This window comes from Drosophila kikkawai, chromosome 3R (genome assembly GCF_030179895.1).
Source record: "Drosophila kikkawai strain 14028-0561.14 chromosome 3R, DkikHiC1v2, whole genome shotgun sequence".
NCBI lineage: Eukaryota > Metazoa > Arthropoda > Insecta > Diptera > Drosophilidae > Drosophila > Drosophila kikkawai.
The window spans coordinates 33,188,408-33,214,791 of record NC_091731.1 but is presented as its reverse complement, the minus strand read 5'-3'; the positions used below and the strand labels follow the sequence as shown (position 1 = coordinate 33,214,791).

The window sequence follows — 26,384 nt, the reverse complement described above, 5'->3', positions numbered from 1 at the left end:
ATTCTTATGAAATTTCAATTGCCAAATAATAAAATTAATTAATTCTTTTGACACCCTTCAAAGGGGGCTTTCAAAATTTTTGATTGCTGAAAACAGGTCCCTAAGTCGCTTGGTCAATAAAAATGCATATAAATCCCCTGAAAATCCGTAATAAATGAATATCGTAGCCATATGTTTACGTAAAATGCCAATAGCACCCTTACGTTACGTTACGATATTTACCCCTCAAATTGTACTATATAGCAGCAGATTGCTAACAGAGCCAGTGCTCTCCCAATTGGAGAGGGACTGGCACTACCACCCCACTCGTATCACCTCGGCAGCACGCACACATAGATACTCGGTCCGAGCAACGGTAAAACCGTTACACCGCTATATTATGCTGGTGGTGGCAAAGGCACACACACCCTCACACACGCACACATTGGCTCTGGCGCTCTCTCGCGCTGCCAGACATTCACTCTCCCTCTGTCACACGAACACGAGGACGACGACAGCGACGGCGACAGCGGTGAAAGCAGCGGAAACCTCAGATGCTGGGAAAAGTCAGAACTTGGGAATCAGAATCAGTTGAAAATTGTACGTCGCGACGGCAGCACACGCGTCGCTCTCGAGCAGTAGTAACATTAAAATCACGCAGTCAAAAAAATATATCTCGCATCGGACAAAATCTCAAGTGTGCTTCGGTTGTTGGTTTCCCCTCAAAAAACCAATCAAGGAAAAATAATAATAAATTGTGTTTCAATGTTGTTGCAAAACGCCGCCAAATAAACCCAAAAAGGCCCTTGTACTCAAATGGCGCCCAAGACGTGTGCTTTTCTTTCCCACAAGAATATCTAAGATCTTAGAACCCCAAAAAGAACCCCGAAATTCAAAATAGAATAGAAAAGAAAACAATCTAAAGCCAAGGTCTAGTGTTAGAAATACACAAATACAAGCATTCCAAATGTTGTCCTGTTTGGCGCCGTCGTCTTCACGTTTCGGCCAAGAGGATACCATCATACAGCAGAGCATGCCATCCACCGCCTTCACCATGCAGTGTAAGTGATCTAATAATGATGCCACGGACGATTCCACCTATGATTCATCCACAAATCGAATCGAAAGTCGCTATCAGTAAACAAATTGAGCTCAGAATTCAAGTGCGATGCGAGTGTATCTCGCACTCAAAGTGTGTGTTTTGCGCGGGAATCTTTAGGATGCAAGCTTGCCAGTTTCCAAGAAACCATCTATCCCACTCCGCCATCTTTAAGAGCCCAATGTGTGGTCTTTACCTCACAGGAAAAAAAAACGAAACTCTAGTAAAAACAAAAAACGTAAAAAGAAACGACCAAGGATCGTTGTTGGAGGGTTTCAAATTACGGAAACTTTGCGCTCGATCAGCATGCGGGATACGAAAAAATATACTTAGTAGCCTCTCATTCTTCGCAGCAAAAATTCCCAACCAATTGCAGCCACATCTCAATTTGATTTGTTGGCAACCTTGCCTCCGCCTTGGCACACAATCTCCTCCCACTTAAAACGACAGGTAGCTGTAGCTACCCCTAAAAGCAGGGGCAACCGCATGCGCAGGTACCACTACCTCGAATCGAACCTCTTTCAAGAAACCTGTTCCCCCAAAGGCCATATTGTGTGTGTCTGTGTGTGTGTGTGCTAGTGAGTGTAAACAAGGCATAATCGTAAAACTGTCAGTGGGCAGAGCTCATCGATGCTCACACCTTGCATTCAGAAATTAATTGAAAGCGCTTAGGAAAAATTGAGGAAAGCTAAAGCAACTCTGGAGAATCTGTCTGGGAAATCTCCCAACTCACAACGCCCACGATTTGTTCACCCGGCGACTGACAATTGATAAGTCCCGCTAAAGAGACGGATTAATTGCACATGTTCCGAAAAAAAGAGGCTACACCGCAGAGCAGCGCCCATAAATTATAATTTATGGCTATTTAAGCAGCTCTGTTTCTGTGGGTGGAACTAAAAGCCCTCGAACAAGAACAGATAGTTTGGCTAATCGATCAGAAACACACAGGTTGGCCCACATATTCTATATCTTGTGAGATATATAGCTTTGTATTCTGTGCTCTTTTTTTTTCTTCGTTATTTTGTATTCCTGGCCAAACTTTTGATGGCGCTGGGCAGCTGCTGCTGCGATGGATATTAATCGCCGGCAACATACGAAATTCTGTTCACTGTTTCCTACGATTTGGGAAGAGAAGATTGTGAGAGATTTTTTGGAAGAGCTTGTACTAATTTTCGGCGTGTGTTGTGTCGCATTTCGTAACGGCTCCAAAATCTCGTAAATCAAATATAATTTCGCCAAGGCGAAAACCTGTCGCCTGTTATCACCTAGACACACTAGGTAACGCCCCCTTTGGCAGCTATAATTATCTATACTATATAGACGGCACTGGCTCGTGGCCCCTAAATCAGCGCTAATTTCCACCCATCAAAGTTGTTGTTTTCGGTATTGAATTTTTGGTATCTGACTTTTGCAGTCGATTCGATACGATTCGTTTCGTTTCGATTTTGATTTGATTTTATTTCGATAGAGAAACTCCCTTGGAAAGTTGGCTAATTAATCATTCTAGGACGCTGTCGTTGGCTGTCAGTTTTATATGCTGGTCCTTGTCTCAAGCGCCATTTATAACTCCAGCCCATCCTGCATCCTTCAGGAGTGACAGGACTCTCTCTTCTCTTCTCTTAGCTCCTTCTGGTAATCGAAATTAAACAAACTTGGCCCCCAAACTATCTGGCAAAAGATGATTAATTTCTGCCTAGAACAAGGCCTAAGCTCAAGTGGAGTTGGAGTTTATATTTTCCCAAAAATAAACACATTTTCCTTGCTAGATTTCAAGTTTAAATTGCCAGGAGCAGGAGGAGGTGGAAAAAAAGAGAGCAAAAAAGACAATAAATCAATGAGGGGAAAGTCCTCTTTGATATCCTGTGTCTCTCTCCCTGTGTGTGTGTTGTTCAACCTGCCGCAGCTTTGGGCAAATTATTTGCCACATTTTTACTTTTATTTTGGGCGCTGCTGCTCAAAAGTAAATTGTTTGCCAATATTTTTTGCTGCTTCCTTTTTTGTACTGTGCACACAATTGAAACAAAGATAACTTTGAAACAGTTGTAAAGTGAAAATTGCACGGAATGTTGCTGCTGGGACCTGCTGCCTTTTCTCTGCATTTTTTTCAGAATATTTTTTCTTATTTATTTAATGCCCAGCCGCACAATTCTGTGTTGCTGCTTGCTGCTACCCCCTCGAACCTGAACCAAAAAAAGTGCCAAAAAATCGGCGCAAACAAAAGGGTGCAGCAGCAGCACCACCACCATACCCCCTAACCCTTTTTCACCGAAAGAAAAAAGGTGTTGCCAAAGGGCCTGGCAAAATTGCAGCGCCAAAAATGGTGGAACCCCCAGTCCTCGGCAGGCACAATTTAACATGTAAACGATTTTGGTTAACGTTGAAAAAAGGCTGAGCAAAGGGAGTGCCACACTCCTACTCTGATTGGCGTTCAATTGCAATAAATTTCGCACAATTGCACAATAATTGTTAAAAAGTTTTTAAATAAACAAAAATAGTCAACGACTCTATTGTGGCTGCTGCTGCGGCACAGCAGCAAAAAGTTTCAATTGCATTCGATGCTGCGCTTTTGTTTCAAGAGTTTATTTTTCGAGGCCGTTTTTTACCGATTGGTTGGAAAAATTTATACTCGCTCTGAGAACGAAGTGAATATCAATTAGCCAAGTTAAGCTGAACTTTGGTTACATATATTTCGGTTTAATGAAGAGCCAAAGTTTTAAATGGTTGAAGAAACAGTTTTATATATCTTTCTTTTAGTATTGAAAAATATATCACCAGAACTTGTTTTATTATTTCTATATATATATATTAGTTAAAGAACCATATTTTTATGACAAAATCATAAATATAGTACTTATTTTTAACAATCTTTTTAAAGTTTTCATTCTGTTCTTGGAAAACTGTCGTTAAATAAAATACTTGAAACGAAAAAGTGTCATATTATTTATTGACATGATTCCAAAAATGCATATTGAGTAAGCTATATATTTTTATGGTTCCTAGGAATGTATATATTTACTTTAGTTTGGAGTTAGTTCAATATATATTTTCAAGTTAAGTTTGGAAATCTTTTAGAAGCTTGATATTATTCTTTTTTAAATCTAAAAAAAATGAAAGTTTCAAGAAGTATTTCCTGAAATACCTTTATAAATAGCAGAACACCTCTCTTCCTGCCATTTCCTTAATTGCTTGCCTTTTGAAAGAGTATCTTATGGATCTCTGGTATCTTTTGGAGTTCTAAGCAAGCATTTTCTCCACCTTTTCCCTTCTTTTTTTTTGAAAACACCTCTGTGCTGGGCATATTTCTCTAATTGCTTTGCTGTTTGCCAGGCACAACTCCAATTTCAAAAACCAAAAGAACGCCCACAACCCGCCGACACATCACACACACACATGCGGTTTTCTGCGTATATTTTTTCAAGGTAAATCGCAGAAATAGTTATGCGCCCCCAGGACACATATGTTTTTCCCTATCCTGCCCTGGCCTGCCTCAAAGATGCCTCATGGATGGGGGGGAAAAAAGGGAAAGGGACACGAACACGGACACGGCTCGCTTGGCTATTAAAATTTCACACTCAGCAAAGCAAAATGCTACAAATAAAATAAACGTGGCTGCTGCAACGTGCAACGTGCAACGCTGCAGCATGCAGCATGCAGCCAGGCAGCCACGCAGCATCAGCTTGCTGAACAAACAAATAAACGCAAAGGGCAGCAAAACGGCAGAAATGCATCTCCCCGCTCGAAAAGAAGTCGCTATTTATAGCAACTCCGTCGTCTGGCTTCGAATCTGCACCTTTGCATCTCGCCACTTGAGGGGCAAGCACGGCCACCTTTGTGCCCATTTGGGGAAAAAAAGTGGAGAGTAGACCAGGGCAAAGGTGTGACACAGTGAGAAAATAAGGAGAATTTTAAGGGAAATTTGAGGGAAAATTGAAATATATAATTGTTATAATATTGTAAGGGAAAATCAGCAAAGAAATCAGTTTTAAATTTGTATCTGGATGATATTTCTATATTTTAGAGATATTTAAATATAATATATAAGGAAACCTTGTTATCCCTGTTAATTTCTCTCTGTGCAACAATCTTCAGGTAGAAGGTAGAAGGTCCCCGAAAGAGTATTCCAAATTTAGAGCGATTATCGAGGACAACTCCATATGCCACTCACATGTGTGTATCTTGGTACTTGAGATCGGACACGGTTTGAAACTCTAGAGTCTAGACCCTCCGCGGAAAGAATTCTCCTTACCGGGCGTAGGTATTCTTTTTTTTCTCTACTATAAACTTTCGCACGTCCGAAACCCGAACTTAATGATATACAAAATGCCATTGAGGCCAGTCTGCCTGCCTTCCCACAGGTTTTCATTTACCAAATTAATTGCCCCAGTGCCTGATAGTGTCGTTTTTCATAGCCGCAATTAGCTAGCTCTTGGTACTAAGTGTACTCGCTCATTTGCAGATCCCCGGTTCGAATGTGAATATTTATTTCATAAATATGCTAACCACGTTCATTGACTGCAAATGAGTGCAGCAGCAGCAGCAGCAGCAGCCCCCCTGCCAGTTTGTCTGTTTATAATTAAGTGCTAAAAATTTATGTTTATTTGCATTAAATATCAGAGAGGCAGTGGCAGTGCCTCCCCCCCTAGGCGCCACCTGTCGTCGATTTGTCTGCAAACTGCGTCAGCAAATAGCTAAGCCAAGAAATTCCCTCACTCACCTGCGCGTCAAAGAAATTGTCATCGACTTGGGTTTCCCAACCCAGAAAAAAACGAAAAAAAAAAAAAGAAAATAGAAAATATAGACGCCCCCGCGCATAAGTTGTGACAATCGGCTGTCAGTGAAATATTAAAAAACACTTTGGGACAACGAGTGACAGTGAAAAAAGTCAGGTGGAAAAAATAAAACAAAAAAACTAAAGGAGAAGAAGGCGCTACTAAACATAAATTAAATGTTAAAAATAATTTTCAAAACACACACCAAAAAAACCAAAAACCAAAACCAAGGCAGCAAAGAGAAATAAATAAATTTGCATTAGCCGGGCTTAGGCGAAATATGTCTGGCTAATAAAAGTTGGCAATAAAAAAAGCACATAAAATTAGTGGGTGCCACACAAAGATACAATATTCCTTGGGCTTGCCCCTACAGCTAACAGATACAGATACAAATGTATCTTTCTTTTGGTTATTTTGCCATTGATTTACGCCCGCCTGCCCCATCTACGTATTATTTATAATATTCTCGACCCTCCGCCAGCCTCAGCATCCACATCCGTTCCCCTCTCTTAGTTTTCCCCTAGATTTTTCGTGTGCGCGTGTTTTCCACACCGCACAGGTGAACCAACAATAACAAGAAATACAAAGAAGAAAATCTGCCAAAACACTTGACATGGTTCCAGAAGATTTCCCTTTGAAAGCCTGCCTGGGATTTTGATTGGCGATTTACTGGCCAGATTTTGTTTTTGGCAAACGTGCGGCCGCCCATAAATATGGCCCCTCTTCTTAGTAAAAAGAATACAAAATTTTAAAGCAAAGAAAATATACTGCCCCAATCAACATTTTGGCAACTGTCAAAGCAGGCTAAATGTTGTTTTTATTTGGTTTATATACAACAATTTAATTATTATTTATGGGGCTAATCCTTCTCTTAAAACTGAATGTAATTTAGTTGAGGTTTTCAAACTTTATTGTTGAAAGTTTATAGGTTTGATGTTTGTTTAAACATATATTTTGAAATCTAGTGATTAGTTACACAATTACCTGCATTTTATCAGCTCTTAAAAATTAAATATTTTACCCTCTAAACTTATTACATATTTTCTAGTAGGGATTAAACTTTTATTATTTTAATTTATAGCTCTTAAAATGTCATAAATCATATATTCTTTATTTCTTACACCCAAACTTTTTACTTCCTTCAAATTTTCAACTTCTAAAATTTCCCTTTCTTTCCCCAAAATTTTTAAAATTAAAAAATATACCTTACTTCTCTTTTAACAATTTTTCTGGCTCTTTCTCTTCCGATTTCTGCCTCTCCCCGGCGCTCCACCTAACACACACTATCAATCAACTTCAATTGGTTCGCGTTAAGCGCAAAATAGTTGAAAGGCATTGCCACTGAAAGCGGAGACCAACAGTGACAAAAAATATACAACAAATAACGCTCAAGTTCCGTAGAAACAAATACAAGAAAATTCCTTTTCATTTCACAGTTTTTGGTCTGCGCGCATAAATTGAAATTAATTTGCGGGACACTTTCAATATTTCAATACCAGCCCTGGGCCAGGGGAGAAATATAAAAAATATATATGTATAAAAAAGTGTAAAAATGGGAATTCTCTGGCCGATATTGCGTTAATAATAATTCCTCACGCTTCGACTCTCGGCTTGGTTATGAAAAATTGATTGAGCTAAATGAGCTGGTGACACACTTGTTGAATTTCACGTTGTTTTTTCCCCTCAGGCGCATTTTCCTTTCAAGCATATTATGCTGCTGATGAAACATATTGTGTCTCAGTGAGTGTGTTTGTGTAGGGCTATAAAAAAGTGTTGTCGTTTTACAACTTTTAATAAAAATGTCATTAGGCAGGGCGAGTGAAATAAATTCTTGGATGAAACAACAAAATTATGAACTCGATCGGCAGAGGAGATCTGCGCGTGTCAGCTGTTGTCCTATAATGGCTCTTAATGGCTTCTTAAGTGGCAGAGGAGAGGTGTCCCTAAATATATTTCCTATATATTCTTTATAATTCCCTTTTTGTTTCGGCATCGGTACCCGCATCAAAATCAATTAAGACTGAGAGAGAGATTGCAACTATCGAAAGTGAAAACGTGCAATGAACTTTTGTAGATTGCGCTTGATTGAAACAGCTACAGCCCTCAGATACAGATACAGTTACTTGTGGCCGAAAGGTAGCTGGGTTCATTCATTTCACAGCCCGTATGCCAGCGTCTGTTTTGATCATGATGATGATGTCTGCCTCGGTTAATTGGCTTAAATTAAGGTAGCGATCAGAACAAAGACTCGCTTTGTGTGAACCCTGAAGAAACTGGAAAGAAAGAAGACCAAACTGCAAACAGAAACTCCATTTTGTGGAGTATCTGAGGTAGACTTGCCAGATACACAGATACACAGATACAGATACAAGAAAGAGAGGGCAATTGAGTGACCCTCGGAGCTGAACAAAGCAATCTTCTGCTGCTGCCTGACTCTCTCTCTCTCTCTTTCTGCTCTGCCATGGTTGAACGCTTTTTTTCAACTGATTAAGTCAACTCTTCTTGTTTCTTGTTTCTTCGTTTTTGCTTTCTGCTTCTCAAGTGTGTGTGAGTGTGCGTTCTTTTTTAATTCCTCCTCCACTTCTTTTTTTTTTTGCTTCTCCGCTTTGGTTTCTTTGGTGGTTTGGGGGAACCATGAGATCATCGCCTCCATGGATTCCAGCCTTGCGTGAAGGCCCGCGAAGTTGATTTGCCACGAAATTAAGTCGATCCAAGCAGCCCTTGAAAGCACTTGAAGAAAAATAAATGAGATCACTTCGATTTTAAAGAGAAAAAATATAATTTAAAGCAATAGTACACAATTTATAAGGTTATTAATTTAAAATCTATTAGAAAACAAACCATAATTTTCTAAAGCTTCGGATTAAAATCTTTAAAGTGAAAAAAACCCCTTTATAAAACCTGAAAAATCATTTATAGGTCCAAAATTTCTTTCTCTGTAGTCTGTAGTACCTTAAAACCCGTTCCCTTTTCTCCCCCAATCTCACACTTGGCATTTCTCATTTGGTTTTCAAGTTGCTTTGCTCATATTTTTATGGTTCTTAAACGATCTGGCAGTTAATTTGTTTTCCTTTCCACTCCCTCCTCTCTTCACAGTTCCCTCGCTGGCCTCCAGTCTGCTGCACCACAACCAGTCGCCGAAGCACAGCAATCCAGGCAATGCGGTCCAGGATGCCCAGATAGCACAGCCAGGTCCGCCAGCAGATGCCTTTATGGTCAATTGCACCCAGTGCCACAAGCGATTCATAGGGTTCCAGGTGAGAAAAGCAAATAAAATTAAAAATTATACAATTATATTAGATTAAAATACCTTTAGAAATCATTTAAATTCCTATAGATTTTAAATAACATTTTTTTTTAATTTTAATTTCACAAAAACAGAGCCTCAGCGAGCACATTGCCAGCGAGCATCCCCATGACAAGCTGAACTGCGGTGCTGCCCAGCCTGAGAGTGATGCTGAGGATGAGCAGAGCAATCTCAGTGGCAGCAGCAGTCGGCGGTACATCAAGTCACCAGCTCAGGCCAACACCTCAAACAATAACAACATCAGTGCCAATCCCACCAGCAACACCAACTCCAGTAACAATAATAATAATAACAATAGCGAGCTGACCAAGAACCACAACAACAACAACAGCACAACGCCAAAAATGTCACCCATGTGCTCACCTGGCTCCATGCCACCAAGTGACTTGTTTGCTCACCTGCCACACGGAACGCCTCAGTTGCAATTGCAAGCCCAGTTTATGGCCGCTGCCTTGGCCATGCAATCCGCCCGTACGGCGAGCTCCAGTTCGCCACAGCAACAGCAGCAGCAGCAACTGCAGCATCACCAGCAGCAACAGCAACAGCAGCAGATGGCCTTGCAGCAACTGCTGCCACCTCAGCTTCCAGGAAGCAATAGCAGTGTGGGCAGCAATTCAGCCTACGATCTGGATTTGAGTGCTCCCCGATCCACCTCCAGTCCAGGGTCCACCACTGGAGATCGAGAGCTGGGTGGAGCTTATCCCTGCATGCAGTGCACGGCTGCCTTTGGCTCACGAGAGCAGCTTGAGCAGCATCAACTGCTGCACTCGCCCTGTGGCCAGCCAGCAGCGCAGAATGTCTCTCAGGTGAGTCATTAAACTCTAGAAGTAAAATTCAAATTAAAGATTAAAGAAATATTTAAGAAACTAAGTATTTGTAATACCTTTGCTCATTTAAAAGATAGTCAAAGTCTAAAGAAAAGTCCCTCCAAAGGCTGGTGACTCAACCTGCAAAATGATGCTGTCAGAGGATAAAAATTCCTGGAAGCTGATAAGCTGCAGAGTTTTTTATACCAGAGAGTCTTACGTGTTAAAGTTCGTGGATCGTTACTCATGCATAATCGCATAAAATACATACACACACAAAAAAAAAGGGGGGAGAAAAAAGTAAGGGATTTATATTCAGTTTGATCTTTGAACACACATCACGTTGAGTTGAGGCACAATGCGTGGGCTTTGTTCGCGGTTAACGGGAAGCGAGCAGCCTGGGCGATAACAAGTACACCCAGCATCCAAGCCAAGCCAAGCCAATCCCAATCCAAGCCCCATCCACCATACCCAGCGATCCAAGTACGGGTCTCTCGATTTCAGCAGAACCTTATGCATATTTCCTGTTGACACAACCGTCACCACACACGAGAGTTGAAGAAACCTTTAAGAAAACGAGCACAGGGGCTGTGCCATATTATCGTCTGCATTCGAGGGAATTAAAGATCGACGAGAGGTTTTTCCTGTATTTTTTTTTTATTTTTTTTTATCGTTCGTCAGGCAGGCAGTCAGGAACAACAAGAACAACAACAATAAACTATGATAAGGACGGCATAAAAATAAAACGTAGGCGTTTACCGAACACTAAGGAGAAATAGTAAAAACGTAAATTCCCCAATGACGGCGGAGAAAAACAATTGGGGGTGTTATCAGAAAACGGGGCATAAAAAAAAAGTGTATGTAACTATATACATATACATCATGTATATATTTTTTATAGAAAAATATGAAGGCAGACTGTCATAACTCCCAATTGTGCAGTTGTTGTTTTTTCTAAGGCCTTGCCGTTGTGATAAGGCATTAAAATAAATGTTGCCACAGGCAGGCAACTCGACCTGATAACACCTACACACACACACACAGCACCCCACCCCCACCCCCACACACACTTACACTTGTTTTTTCATACTGCTTGTCCTTCGTCGCCATCTTTCTGGGGGTTTTCCTCAAGCGAGACAGGCGGCTGTAAAAGAAAACTCAGGCCTGCCCCAGACGTCACACAACGATAAGGCAAAAGTCGAAGGGAGAAATGGGGAGAAAGATGTGGAAAAAAGAGTGGTTCTGGTTCTGGTTCACCTTGGACGTACCCAGCGGCTATTAAAGCCACATAAATTATAATTTTGTTGCATTCTCCCACTCCATACACACACACCACACATCTCATACCCATTTTTCTCCTATAACTTTTTCCCCCCCAATCTTTCGTTGGTCATAAATTCATATGGCTAGTTTGTTGTTGTTTTTTGGGAGGCTGTTTTTTCGGGGGGAAAAAGGGAAGGGAAGTTTGGAGAGCGCATCTTTTTTACCTTCCTCATATATGAGACAGAGCCAGGGAAATGAAAAAGTTTGACACCATCCCCAATGAAGCAAGAAAACAAAACATGAGATGAGATTTCAGTGATACAGTGGGGATACAGATATCTATAAGAAAATATATAGTTTATAGACAATTTCATAACTTTGTTACTTATTTTTTAATAATTTATTTGTTCCCTTACGACTTTCTATTGAAAAAGCCTTTTAATTCGTTTTAAAAATATTAATTTATGTACAACTTTCTATAGTTTTCTTCAAGAATATATTAAACGGACATATAATATATTTTCTAAAAGTTATAATATTATCTAACATTATTTCTTATAATTTTGGTGTAATTCCAACTCTATATAACAGAAATTTTCCCTACAAATAATGTTTAGATAATATTTAGATTATTTTTCTCCTGGTTCCCAATTTTCATTCACTTCTTTCTGAGTTTTTCCCACTGTACTCTTCCTGCTCCTTTACTTGTTTTGACTTTTTTTTCTGGACTCTTGTTGCTGCCTCGTGTCCGTTATTAATATTTACCTAAGCTGCGATGATAGCCAGTCTCGCAAAAAAGCTAATAAAGTTGGCCAACTCGAGCGAGAAAGCGCAGCAGGTTTATGAGTTGCAAAACTCCACATAAGCCCCCAAAATACCTCACATACCTCTCTCACTGTACTCAGGGGAAATCGCCACTTTCGGTTGCATATAATTTACGGCTTTGTTAATGACATTTAAACATTTAAACACATGCGAATGGTCCCAAAAATGGCAACAACAGCCACAATTGACACATGGCAGAATGCAAAATGCAAACTGCATTCTCTTCCATTCTCTCCACCCCCCGAAAAAATGACTCCGAACAAACCAATTATAATTGATGTGGCACATTGCATTTATTTAATATTGTTGGCCATTGGCTTTTACACGTGTTCGTCCGTATTAAATTATTATGTGTGAAAACAATTAATTATGCGGCAAACAAAAACGCTGCCAGAAATAACAATAATGCCGGGCGAATACGATGCTCATTATGGAAATCAGGCTGCCGACTCACAAAAGTAGGCAACAAAATGGAAATCCTTTTTTTTGCTGCCACTTTTATTGAAAAGGCATTAAAATGGCCAACAAACGAGGCCGCAGGCGTTGACAGGGCAAAGACAGCGGGTTGGGGAAGCGGGGAATATCAATCCGTATTGGTGGCCAACATTGTTGATGCAACATTTAACATTTGTTGTTAAGGTCAACATCATTAACCAAAGGGGAACGAGTCCAAATGGCAGGCCATAAATTATGGGCCAAAAAAAAAACAGAGGTCCTGGCACAACTTTCAGCAGAAAAAGTGCAGCAATTAAATATTTGCTTAACTGCACAAAAACACACACTCGCACACACACATGGCTGCAACTTTTTGGCCACAACTCATTTGGCGGGTTTGGCTTTCGGCTTCCGGTTGCCACCTTTTGCCCTGCCACAAAAATGGTGGCAGGGGCAGGCAAGAGGAGCAGACAATTCAAATTGAAAAATTATATGCACTTTAGGTGTAGAGTCCAGAGCGAGTCCTGCCCCGAGTCCTGCCTGGGTCGTCTTTTCGGCGCCGCCGCCGTCGCTTGACGAACGGAGCGAGTGAAAAATTAATAGCAATTTATTTAACGCCCCTTTTGGTCTCAACCCTTTACTCTGGCCTCTTTTTTCCGTATTGTTTTTTTGTATGTACGAGTATTATTGCGGACACTGTAAGGTCAAGGGTTGAAGGGGCTGGACTGTTAAAAGTTTAAAAATTATTTGCAATTAAAGCGAACAAATTAAAAAACTTTCTCAATGCAAAAGTCACAAATTATTGTCAGTGGAGTTTTAAATAAAATATGTACAAATGATTACAATTAGTTGGAATAATAAATAATGCCTATAGAGGGGAGTTTTCTATTCAAAGTAATAATTTATGAAAGTGAATGAATAAAGGATTTAAATTATACATAATTATACTTTAAAATCCAGCTATAATTAGTTTTTAAAATAATTATTCCAATCAGCATTGAACGCTCTCCATTTCCACTTCAAAACCTCAAACAAAAAAGAAAACTGAACTGTCTGTAGATAATTTTTTATGTTTTCCATTCCCCTAAACACACCATCATCATCATCATCATCATCATTGAGAGTTCCTGTTTCCTTAAGGATATCCCCTCTTGATTTTTCCTGGATTTTCCCCCCTGCAGTTTACACCTGCACTTTTCCACATGTCAGACTACAATTTAAACTTCTTGTTTCTCAGTTCATTCTCTGTTCTCTTTTTTTTCATTTTTAAGTTACTCCTGAGATTTATATCAACTTTCACCGTGAGGGCCATAAATTATGTGGCTCCGTTTGCTCACATGGAAATTCCTCCGACAATTTCCCGGCCCTTGCCGAGCCAAGTCCCGTGGGTTTTTTCACTTGTGACGTTTATTGTGCGGTTGTTACTTGATATGTTTAATGAGAAATGTTGAGCAGGGGAATTGCTATATTCCAGGGGGGATGAGAAGAAAGTAATAGTACTTAGTACTCGGTACTATATAGCGTTTGAAATATGTATCTTTGGACACTCGTTTTGAGAGGAGATTGCACTTGAAGTTGACTCCACTGGAGATTTACGGATGAAGTTTAGAATTGCAGTTGTAAATGTTTTTTTATGGAAATTGTTAAGAGTGTTTGTAAGACAAGAAGAGTGTAATTGAAACTAAAACTTGTTGAGAGACAAAGATGATTTTGTTAAAAATGAATATTATTAACAAGAAACAATTCTGAAGGGCTTTACTTTATAGGTTTTCAAAAGAAAAAAAGGTTAAATATTTAAAAGCTGATTAAAATTAAATGAATAACAATTAAAATGATTTTTCAGACGTCAAATATTTATGACAATTCCAGCTAAATATGATAAGAATTGTAATTACCACCCACTCAAGAAAAAAATATTTCCTTTACTTTAATGAAATGATAATCACAAAAAAATACCCAAATACCAATGACTAAGCCCTGATAATAATAAAATATTATTGTAAAATGTAGAAAATTAAGCGCAGCAGCTGCTACTTCCAAAATAATGAGAGAGAATCATAATTTTTAACCCGACACGTTTCGTTAATTTCCTCAAGACTCGACTCGGCTTTTATCAAAAGTGATAAATTTAATTTATACCGCGGCGTCGCCTAATTTATGTTTGCCTAATACGCAACTAATTTTCGCGCAGGTCTCCTCCGTCCGTGGAAAAATCAGGGCAGCGCCGGCAGAGCATCATCATTGAGAGAAAAACGTTTTATTTATAAACAATTAAATTTGATTTGTCGCTGCGTTGGCAGCGCTGGCGAATGAAAAGGAAACGAAACAGTTTTCTTTTTTTTTTTTCAGTCTAGATGATTTATGGAAAATTAATAATTTTAAATCCCAGAGATACTCTCGAGTATTTCGTGTTTTCTGCACAAAAGCGAAACAAACCGAAAACGCATAAAATATTGAGAAATGCGGCAGTGGATAAAAGTATTTCCCTGTTAAATGCGCGTGTTAATCAATTTCCCCAACTGGGAATTAATGCAGAGATGATCGCGCGGAGCGATGAAAGTTAATGAACCCGCCGACGTAACACACACACACACACGTCCATTGTTCTAGCTTATGGCAATAAATTAACCGAGCCGAAGTCCGGGCTCACACTTATCAGGCTTTCCCTTCCCAGGATCGCTTGGATCGGTGGATCGACGGAGATAACCCCAAGTGATCTCCGCCGATCACGATTCCACGAGGTACTACAATTAGTGCTGTCTCTGTCTCTAGCTCTGTCTCCGGCAAGGTACGTCAATGGCCCGAGTTTGTGGGGATTCATTCATTTGAAAAACCCTAATCAGTTCTATTTTTCTTTGCGGTGGCAGCTGCGGCGCAGATAAGAGCAAAAATTGGGTCGCGTATTTCGCTATAAAGCAGTTAGATCAGACATCATTATGTTCGCCGTATTTTTCACTGGCTCCCTCTCGATCTCTCTTTCGTTTCATCTTTTTGCGCTAAACATTTCTTTGTGGCGTCGTTAATATTATTATTTTTGTTTTTTGTCGTTTTCTGCTAGCTGACCTCAAAAAGAATAAAATAGAATAAAAGAAAAACAGAGGAGCACACAAAACTTTGAGCTTGTCGCTTGTTGTTATTTTTGTTTACGCATTTCGTCAGGCGACAGGTGCGCTTCTTTATATCTAATAGATACTATATAGACATCCCATGTCCACATTTTTGGTTTCACCTACAGTGCGTTTCGAAAATGTTATTCGATTTCATAAAAATTCGTGGTGTGACAAAAAAATGAGTTATCGAAATAATCGTTTTGAGTTGAAGGCTTATCGATTGGAAGTATCAAAAACTAAGGGTGTTTTATAGAAAATAGGGGTTATCTATTGATTGGGACAAATAGTTAAATATTATGGAGATATTTAATAAATAAAATAATCACATTATAATTACAAGTTTTGTTAAAATTGTGAGATAACTAATAGCGATTAGTTATCGATTGTAGGCTTTAATAAAATAAACTACAACTATACTATTTACAATCTATGTACTACACATTCTATATATATAGTCATCAATATCTATAAATTTTCAAGCCCCACTGTATCCATTATTATCCACCGTGACATCGGTCGGTATTTTGTCAACATTGTTTGTTCGCCTTTTGGTGTTGTCACTTTGAAAGCCGAACGATCTCCCTTTGGTCGATCATCTTTTACGGCCAATTATGTGCGCTATTATGGCCAAATTCCCATGTCACTCACTGCATAAAGCATTTTGGCCCCAGCAAATCGTGAGATACGTTCACAAATTAGCTCTCTGTCTCCGCCGAGACATTATCTTGGTCTATATACACACATAGATACTTCTGCATGTGTGCTTGAGTGGGCCTCGTTCGTTTGATTTGTCTATTAGTTGGGCGGCGGCTGCGGGCGTTTCTGGCCCACCTACGAAGCGTGGCTATAATTATAGCCAAAGGCTTGTCGCCTGCAATTTAAACAGGCCAAAATGCAATGTCCAGTACAATTTACGATGACGAGCGCTTTGAAGCCAGAACCATGTGTGTGGTCCAGAAAATTACTATCACCAGTAGTTTCCGGCTGAATTTTCGGGCAACTGATAAGTCAGCTACATCCCGCTGACTTTCTAAAATAATATTTATTCGGGCTCACCTGATTGAAAAATCAAATCGGGAGATAGAGCCGGGTTTAGGTATTGTTTTCACACTGCCTAATCCGCAATCCCAGCACCGTCACAGTTTCCACTTTAAGTCCAGTTCCCGGCCCTGATCCGCTTTCTGCTTGTTTACGCGCACACGCGCCTCTCTCGAATCGATTGAGTAAGCGATAGTGCTCGGCCTTATCAGCTATGAATATTATTACCCCGAATATTCTTGGAACTCAAATAGCGATTTTAAGGTGGAAGTTCCACCGTGGAACAATGAAAGTACACGTTACAAAATTGGCAGAAAAATGTAAAGTGCGTGTATTTTAAATGAGATAACTACAAAGATACACAATAGGAATAAGTATCTGTACTCAAATAAGCATTATAAAGATAAGGTGATTCTTGTTGTACCTAAGAAAAATAACAGGGAATTTAAATTGGGTTAACAGTACAAATTTTAGGAATAAATATAATCAAAAAGGTTGGTCTAATAAAATTGATCGATCTTGAAACATGAAAAACAAAGATATCGATAATTGACATACTTATACCAAGTCTTTCAATTAAACTATGTATTTAAACAATTTTTTACCATTTACACGTAAATATTTCTTTCCGTGTACTCAGCCAAAGATGTAGCCTCCTCATTCCCTTTCATTTCGTTCAGTTCAGATGAAATTTAATTAATTAAGCGGCTAGCAACATGTGGCAAAGAAGGGGCGCGTGTGCGTGGCTTATCGACGCTAATGCCACAGAGGTTAGACTGTACCTTTGGCCACTCACTCGAGTGGTTAGGTTAGCCTGTGGTGGATTCCATGTGCGCCAATGGCCCATTCGTTTCAGGGGAATCAATCAATTTTCAACTTTAGCTCAAGTGGCACTGGCTCCCCTGAAAAACACACTTGAGTCATGCACACACCGTCTCTCTCTCTGTCCGTCAGCTGTCCCGGCAGTTAACCCCCGGGTTGGCGGACATCTTCGTGGGGCTTTTGTTAAAAGGTAGCTTCAATTGGCATTTCCGCTGTCAGTTCATCGCAAATATAATAATAACTACAACAACAAAAGCGCATAAGAAGAATCCGGCTGACGCATCAACAAATAACAAATGGAACTTACCTTTTGTAAACGTGTGCACTAAGCATGATGGCTGCGTGTGTGTTTGCAGAGTATCTGTGTGAGTGGTGTATCTGTGGCGTATCTCACGGCTGCCATTTTCATTTCCATTTCCATTTCGTTTGCGCTGCGCCTCGCTTTACATTTAATTGATAACGCCGACGACGACGGCGACGACAACAAAGCGCGTACATTGTGAGCGGCGGTTTAATGTCCGCTCAGTGAGGTGTCTACAGTGGTCACTCAATATTCGAAAGCCTAAACTTTGTTAATAGTTTTTAACATTTTATCACAGGTGTTTCACAATAACTTTAGCTTTCATAATATTTGTAAGCATAATTTTTCGATGCCTATTCCCACTATATCACCTGTTTCCCAGTTACCACTGTACGCATTGCGTTCTACTGCTTCTATAGTTCTACGGTTCTAGGTAGGCGTAATCGCTGCGGTTTACAACCGACAATCGCATTCCAACAACCTGATTAAGCGCAGAGAGTGCTTATGTTTATGCGGTGAGCCAGAGCGAGACAGAGCGAGCAACTGACTCCGCACGCCATGAAATGGCTGCGGAGATAACGAGTTTTTGCTGCCATTGCGCCTGTGTAAGTGAGTGGGAGTGAGCCAACAACAGGTGGTGGCCATGCTGCAGCAACAGCAAGCCTCTCGTACTCACTCACTCACTTACCTGGCTGGCAAATGGCCGCTGCTGTTTTTCCTCTTCTGTTGACTTTTGTCATTTTGGGGAGTAGGACTGACGTCACCAGTTGGCTGCAACAAGCGTGGCAGGTAAAATAACATTGGAATTTGAGTTTCCATTTGAATTTGAAATTGAAATAGAGTTTCCAAACGGAAACGGAAATTGTTATGGCTGTCGAAACGATGAGGGAAAAGCACATTTTCCCGTCCGTTTGTTTTTTAGCAGCAGCAGCACAAACAAATTAGGATCGCTATAAATGTATTATTTTTCTCCGCACGCTAAAAACAATAAACACGGTGTCACGTTGTCGAACAAAACTAATTACAATACATAATAATAGTTTTTGAGTTGGTGTGTGTTTTTTTACAGTTTCGAGGGGGAATTTGTGATCTCATCTCGAGTGTAAATTGGTTATGCGTTGATGATAATGACTAATAGCGCAATGCGCGTTAATTGAAATTCATGAGTTAACCGGCAATGAGGCGTCAACGTCCATAAAGCGATACAGTGGGGCTTATAAATATGTTACAGATAAATTCCAGGAGAGGTTTTTAGCTCTTCCAATTGTGGCATAGTCCCAATGTCCCCCTTTGACGCATACAGCTCAGGTCGTGCAAATAGCAGCTTAATTATGATAACGATCGTCCAGTGTCGTGAACTTTGGCAATAACAAATGTTATTCGATTCCGATGAAACGAAGGTGAGACAGCAATAAATGAAAGTTCAACGCCTGGACGGTAAACAACACTTACACCGCCTCGCTCGATAGAGAGATAGATGGACGGGAGTGGGAGGGGGATAACAACACGTGTTGCCATCTGTCCGCCGAAAGCGCCGCAAATCTTTCAACGCGGCAGCTAAGTGGAAAAGTGGAATTGGCTCCACTTTCCCTTTCATTTTCACTTTACACCGCGCTGCACCTTTAAACGAGAGAGTGGGAGCTGCATTTGATGCGTTCAATTTGTTGCCAAACAAATCAAAATCAAAGCACAAACAAAAAGATTTGATTAGCATCAGCTGTTGAAACATTTGATGTGATGTGATGGGCGCCCGACGCGCTGTTGCATCTGTTTATTTTAGGCCTTTGTTGATTGTTTGGCTTAGTTTTCGTTCTTTTTTGTCGCAATTTTCCAATTGAAGTTTAATTTTTATTGGGATCCCACAGCTGAGCACAGCTTGTGTTCGTGCTCTCTCCTGACCCCACACTCTTTCTTTCGCGCGCTCTCTCTGTCTCTCGCTGTGGGGTCTTTTCGTGCTCTCTTCCTCACCTTGCATTGTTGTTTCTGTTGTGGCCGCCACTCCACCTTCGCTGGAAGTGGAACTATGGCCATCCCTTTCGCACTGCCCTGCTCATACCGCAACTCTTCGTCTCTCCGCTTTCATTTCGTTCTTCGCTGTTGTTCGCCGCGCTCGCGTTCCGCTCTTCGTTCGCTTCTTCGTTATTTAATTTCCATTTTAATTGAAGTTTTCGCGTCTTTTTATTGCGTTTTACGGCGCTCGATTTAAAAACGTTTTGCAGTGCAAATCTCCGGCACAACAATGTTTCGAAATATCCAAAAAATATCTGCATTTACGACTCGGGGAAACAGCAGCGACCAAAAAATGGATCGTTTTCCGTGGTCGCTTTTGATTTGGCCTGCTTTGTGGTCTCTTTCTTCTTGCCTTGAAACAAATTAGAAAGCCGTTAAATTTAAAACAAATAAATACGCGCGCTTGTTGTTTTAAACAATTTTTATTACCTGTGCGTTGGTGTTCTTTTTTTTCGTATTCGCTCTGCGTGGCCCCAAAAATCAAGCAGAGACCAACAACAACTACACTGACAGAATGTCAGCTGCTGCTGCGACGCTGCTCGCGTCGCAGTTGGCAGAGGTAACTGTTTTCGCTTGTTTTCTTTCCCCCAATATGTAGAAGAACGTAGAATGAGGGAATCTTAGAAAGCCGTCACAAAGGGCCTTAGTGATGGACTGTGTTTTTTAATATTTAATTAAAAATAGTAAAATTTAAGACCCCACGTTAATCCTTTATCTCTTTATCCCTTCCAGACCTGCCGGATCTGCCAGAAGGCGTTCGCGAATGTGTATCGCCTGCAGCGTCACATGATCAGCCATGATGAGAGCGCTCTGCTGCGAAAGTTCAAGTGCAAGGAGTGCGACAAGGCCTTCAAGTTCAAGCATCACCTCAAGGAACATGTCCGGATCCATTCCGGGGAAAAGCCCTTTGGCTGCGACAACTGCGGCAAGCGCTTCTCCCACTCGGGCAGCTTCTCCTCCCATATGACGTCCAAGAAGTGCATCAGCATGGGCCTCAAGCTGAACAACAACCGTGCTCTGCTCAAGCGTCTGGAGAAGAGTCCCGGTTCCGGAGGCGGCGCTCGTCGCTCGCCCTCCGATCAGGGCCTCAAGCCGGAGCAGCAATCGGGCCTTCCGGGACTGCCCAATCCGATGATCTACTTTGCCAGCGATGCTCAAGGCCAGGCGGGAAATGCGGCTGCTACGCCTTTCCAACCCTTCCATCCCACAAACTACATGAATGCGGCTCTGTTTTCCTTCCCCAATCCCTTCATGGCTGCCGCCGCTCTGGATCCTCGTGTTCATCCGTACAGCATCCAGCGACTGCTGCAACTCACGGCTGCAGGTCAGCAGCAGAGGGAGGAGCAGGAGCAGCAACAGCAGCAGCAGCTGGAGCAGGAGGAACGTGAGCCCGAGGAGGAGACACCGGATGAGCCCAAACTGGTCATGGACATTGATGAGCCGGAGACCAAGGATCTAAGGGCACCCACACCCGAAATCCGAGAAGCGGCAGCGGCTCCCATTAAGCAGGAGCCCAGCAGGGAAGCCTCTCCAGTTCCTGAGAGTGCTCCCGCTTCGCCGCAGGAGATCAAGCAAGAGCAGGTACAGGAACCGCTGTCTGTAGAAGAAGTGGAGCCACAGTCCTCAGTTGAAGAGCCCTCCCAAGTAGAGCAACCCGCCGATCTGCGCTGCAGTCGCTGCTCCAAGCAGTTTAACCACCCAACGGAGCTAGTACAGCACGAGAAGGTGCTGTGTGGCCTGATCAAGGAGGAGCTGGAGCAGCACTTCCATCAGCAACAACAGCAGCAGCAACAACAACTACAGCACCAGACCACGTCCTTTGTGATGCCCTCCGCCAGCGAAGAAGATGATGAAGACGAGGAGATGGAAGAGGAGCCGCGACAGGAGAGCGGCGAGCGCAAGGTGCGAGTGCGAACGGCCATCAACGAGGAGCAGCAGCAGCAGTTGAAGCAGCACTACTCCCTGAACTCGCGACCCAGCAGGGATGAGTTCCGAATGATAGCCGCTCGCCTGCAGCTCGATCCGCGCGTAGTCCAAGTCTGGTTCCAGAACAATCGATCTCGCGAGCGAAAGATGCAGAGTTTCCAGAGTAATCAAACCACACCAGTGGCCAACAATGAAGTGCAGACTTCGCAGGTTTCACGTGAGGATCAACCCTTGGATCTGTCCATCAAGCGAGATGTTTTGACGCCTAAAAGCGAGAGCTCGCCACCCTACATACCGCCTCAGAGTACTGAGGCCCTGAATCCGGAGGCCGCCATCAATCTGAGCAGGAAGTTCTCCAGCTCCGCCTCGATGTCGCCAGCCTCGATTTCACCCTCATCCGCGGCAGCCCTGTACTTTGGCGCTGGCCCGCCGCCTTCGCCGCCCAACAGCCAACTGGAGGCCACTCCTCGGACTGCCGGCCAGGCCTTCCCAGGACTGCCCTACATGCTGCCCATGCCCCGACTCCCCATGGAGGCCCTGTTCCAAATGCGTCCCGGTGGCGAATATGCCCCCAATCATCCCCTGATGAACAGTATTAAGCTGCCCGATTATCGCGGCACAAGTCTGAGTCCCGGCGGATCAGAGAAGCGTTCGTGGCGCGATGATGACTCGCGGATCTCCCATGAGGATGACTTCAGCGGTGGACTGCTGCCGCCGAAGCCGAGGCGAGGCAAACAGGAGACCCATGGCCATGCCGGCGATCCCGATCTGCCCTTTGTGTGCGATCAATGTGACAAGGCCTTCGCCAAGCAGAGCTCATTGGCACGCCACAAGTACGAGCATTCCGGTGAGTGCAATTCTTTGTTAATTTAGTAAATTATTTTGTTTTTATAAAACTTTAAATATTTACATATATTTCATTGTTAATTCTTGACTAATTCAAAATGTATCTTCTTTTTAAAAAACAGGTCAAAGACCCTATCAGTGCATGGACTGCCCCAAAGCCTTCAAGCACAAGCACCACCTGACGGAGCACAAGCGTCTGCATAGCGGCGAGAAGCCCTTCCAATGCTCCAAGTGCCTGAAACGCTTCTCGCACTCGGGCAGCTACAGCCAGCACATGAACCACCGCTACTCCTACTGCAAGCCCTACAGGGAATAGGTAAGCGACACCTCAGTGCCGCCAACCTGCCAACCAGGAGCAGTTCCCCAGCCGCCGGGAGGAGCGCCGCCAGCGCCGACGTCCAATCGCGGACGTCGTCGGGTTCAGGCAATAAATCCAGCGTATCCGCCGCACCAGCACCAGCATGCCCACCATCCTCACCCACATCCCTTGGCTGCCATGGCCGCCTATCAGCAACAGCAGCAGCATCATCGTCTGGCCTGGAACGGAGCCGGAGTGATGTTGCCACCACCGCCCAGTCAGCAGTCACATCGTCTGCCTGCTCCACATCCGCCGCCGCTGCTTTCGGGAGCGGGCTTCGGTCAGCCTCCGCCAACGGCATCGCAGTTCTTTCACCATCATGCAGGACTGCTACCACCACCGCCCCCGCCGCAGCAGCAGCAGCACCAGTCGCAGTCGGCTGTGGGCACGCCTACGTCCTCGCCCGCCTTTGACTTCTTCAATGCCAAAATGTTTCCAAATTAAGCTAGAAACGGGTTCGCGTCCGCGCTAGCTGCAAGTTTCCGCCTCCCACAAGGGTTGGAGAACGCGCTTAGCGGGGACTCGGAACCAGGTGCAGTACACGACTTACAGGCTGTACTTAATATAACAGACGGAACCAGAAAAATCTCAGAACGTGCAGGAACACACAACACAACGCGAGCACCTTTAGACCGAGTCGGAAGAGAGAAATATTTTTTATAGCCATTTAACCTACCAACAAAAACAAAAAAAAAAAAGGAGGAGCAGCGAAAAAAACACAAAAACAACCTTTCGTATGAGCGAATTTATTATTTTTATTATATTTTTTACAAATGTTGCAACCACTTTTGTTTTTTTAGTATTCATTTTACCTTTAATTTTAGCGCCTAAGTTTCGGTCAGAGATATAGAATTATCTATTTTTTTACATTATATATTATAAATGAATGTTTTTAGTTTATAGAAGCTGGCAACCCAGTACCAAGTGCTGCAAAATACTCAACAAAAAAGCATAGATCCTTGATGGAATAAATATGTATAAATATTTTGTACGATTAAGGTATATACGCTTAAGTTTTTATATATTCTTTAACCTTTTAGTTACACCTACAAACCTCCGGACCAAAAAGAAAGCTAAAAAATAAAAAAAGAAATGAAACTGACAATACCGAGACGAGACCAGAGATACAGATACAAAAGTATTATGCAGCAAAAAACTGTATTAAAGTCACCACCAAACACACACACAACATTGTAAAGTCCAAGCCCCCTTTTTGTTTATATAGTTTAACATTAATATGGAAAACCCACCGCTTGCCCGCGTTTCAAGCTCTCTCTCTCTCTCTCTTACTTAAGGAACTTTGTCAAAAAAAAAGTACTTTCTCAAACTACGCTTTAGTCCCCTTAACCTCGTAACCTCCTAACCCTTAATCCGGAGCACGAACACCTACAAGATCATTCCATTTTGGCCAGAGCAGGTGCAAACTTATATGCATTTAGGCCTTCGGCTCGCCGCTCGCCACTCGCTACTCGCCAATCGACAGACAGAGACACGTTTGTAAAGCTAAAATATTCGCAAAAACCCAACTAAATCTAAATCTAAATGCTAAAACTAAAAACTAATGCTAACACTAACATTTAATATATATATAAACGAAACAAAAACGAAACACACAAAAACTTAATTTGGCCTTACTAAAGATTATTTAACAATTAATGAATTAATTCAAAAACTGTGCTTAGTTATTAGGTAGAAAGAAGACGTTTGAGAAACCTCAAGCAAAAGAAAAACCTTTGGAAAAGTCTCGCAAAAAAACATAAATTAGCAAAATTCCATGTGCGTATTAAATGTAAAAAAATCAAAAAAGAAAAAGAAAAACCAAAAAACCCTATTAACTATCAAAGTGTTTGCCATGACAATAAATTTTACGATAAAAGTAATGCTTTCGATTCCAGCGCTAGCCAAAAAAAACCAAAGAGTCAACTTCACTTTAAAATCGTTTCAATCTATATATCTTTAAATTGAGAACAACAAGATCAACAACAAAAGGTTTCCAGAACAACGAACATTTCTTTTTTGATGTTTAAATTTGTCCCAAGGAATTTATGCCCAATGATTTTCTTGCTTTTCCAGACACAAAAAACCGCAAAAACAGAAAACGGAGAACGAAAAACTCACAAAAAAAATGCATTTAATACTTAATTAATTTTTATATATTTGTATTTTTAACTGACGAAGAGGAGAATGTAGGAGGAGAGTATATATATATAAATATGTGTAAATATACATATATTTTTTTGTAAATTATTTCGCAAGAACAAAAGCTAGAGAATCCAAAAACAAAAATCGAAAACAAACGCGCCCTGTTATACTCGAGTTGAGATACTTCAGAAATTCAAATAAACAGCCAGCACACACGTTTAGCATAAATTTAAAATAATTACCATTACTACCGTAAATACTTAGCCTAGTTAATAAATCCTTAACAACAACAGAATGTTAAACTTTAACATTAAAAAAAACTCACTTATTTTTAAGCGCAAATACTATGTGGTTTTGTGATGGAGAAGAGTTGAATGTTGCCACCAGCATGGATATTTGCACTCTAGGGCCTTATATGAAATACACACTACACACACACACTCTCGTACATAAACATAAACAATTGTTAGTTATTTAATGATACAAACACCTACACTTAGTCGGCAAAGGACGAGAGCCTTTCGTCGTTTTTAAAATTGTGTTCCAAACTCCGCACTCTGTTCTTTCCGCCTCTATATTTCTGTTAAAGTTGTTCATCTTCACCACCACCAACCTCAATCTTTGTGTAAATAAGCGGAGCAGGAAAATCAGTACTTGTACTTGTGTATTATTTGTTTTATTTTCGTATGTTCAACAATAGCGATTAGCCACCTTTAAGTTATCAATTAAGTTACCTCGTTGAAACGGCATCAAATGTTCATTTTATTGCTCAAAAACCGCTACAAAAACAACATCTGAAAAATAAATTAAAACAAGTAACCAATAAAAAAATATATTGAGAGACGAAAGAGAACAACAAACAATTCAAAAAGTAACTTATATTTCAAATATTACGCATAAATGTATTTTAATCAAAAGTAAGCAAAATGATTCAAATGGATAAAAACACGCATTCATATATATATGAATATAACATTTTTGTCTTGATAAATTTACAAAAAAAAAAAACAAAAAACAATTATTATAATTATTAAATTTACAACGTGAAAATAATAAACAAAAAAAAAAAATTATTAAAATTTAAATGCAAATGATTTGTTATTTGTGGGTGGGTTTAAGGTGGGATAAATTGACCATCGTGCTTTGATAAGTTGCTTTTCAAGGATAAGGAAAACGATAATATATAAAACTATCGCAAAATGTTCGTAAAAGCAATCAGAAACGATATAAACCCAATAGACTTGCCTGGAGTCTGGCTAAATGTTTGGAAGTGGACTCAGAAAAGAGCATTTAGCATAGCGACAGTAAAGTCTGCTTCTAATAATTACATTAAAATATTTTTTAACGA

The 26,384-nt window shown here is 41.2% G+C and overlaps 1 protein-coding gene across 2 annotated transcripts; it reads left to right on the top strand.

Annotated features, from left to right (window-relative positions):
• The first annotated feature begins 593 nt into the window (after positions 1-593).
• On the top strand, positions 594-26,115 carry zfh1 (Zn finger homeodomain 1). Of its 2 annotated transcripts, XM_017165443.3 has the most exons (5): positions 594-1,040; positions 8,944-9,104; positions 9,229-9,960; positions 20,497-22,537; positions 22,659-26,115. In XM_017165443.3, the coding sequence occupies exons 1-5, from the start codon at positions 947-949 to the stop codon at positions 22,850-22,852; spliced, it is 3,222 nt and encodes a 1,073-aa protein (XP_017020932.1). In that variant the 5' UTR covers positions 594-946; the 3' UTR covers positions 22,853-26,115. The 2 variants fall into 2 exon arrangements, with proteins under 2 accessions (XP_017020932.1, XP_017020933.1); XM_017165444.3 differs by lacking the exons at positions 594-1,040; positions 8,944-9,104; positions 9,229-9,960 and adding an exon at positions 19,860-20,323.
• Positions 26,116-26,384: the final 269 nt, after the last annotated feature.

Bases quoted from the DNA above. Each gene is read 5' to 3' on its own strand.
- zfh1 (XM_017165443.3), top strand. From the start codon at position 947: ATGTTGTCCTGTTTGGCGCCGTCGTCTTCACGTTTCGGCCAAGAGGAT. The intron at 9,105-9,228 runs GTGAGAAAAGCA...TCACAAAAACAG, and splicing joins AGCGATTCATAGGGTTCCAG to AGCCTCAGCGAGCACATTGC. The intron at 22,538-22,658 runs GTGAGTGCAATT...TTTAAAAAACAG, and splicing joins CCACAAGTACGAGCATTCCG to GTCAAAGACCCTATCAGTGC.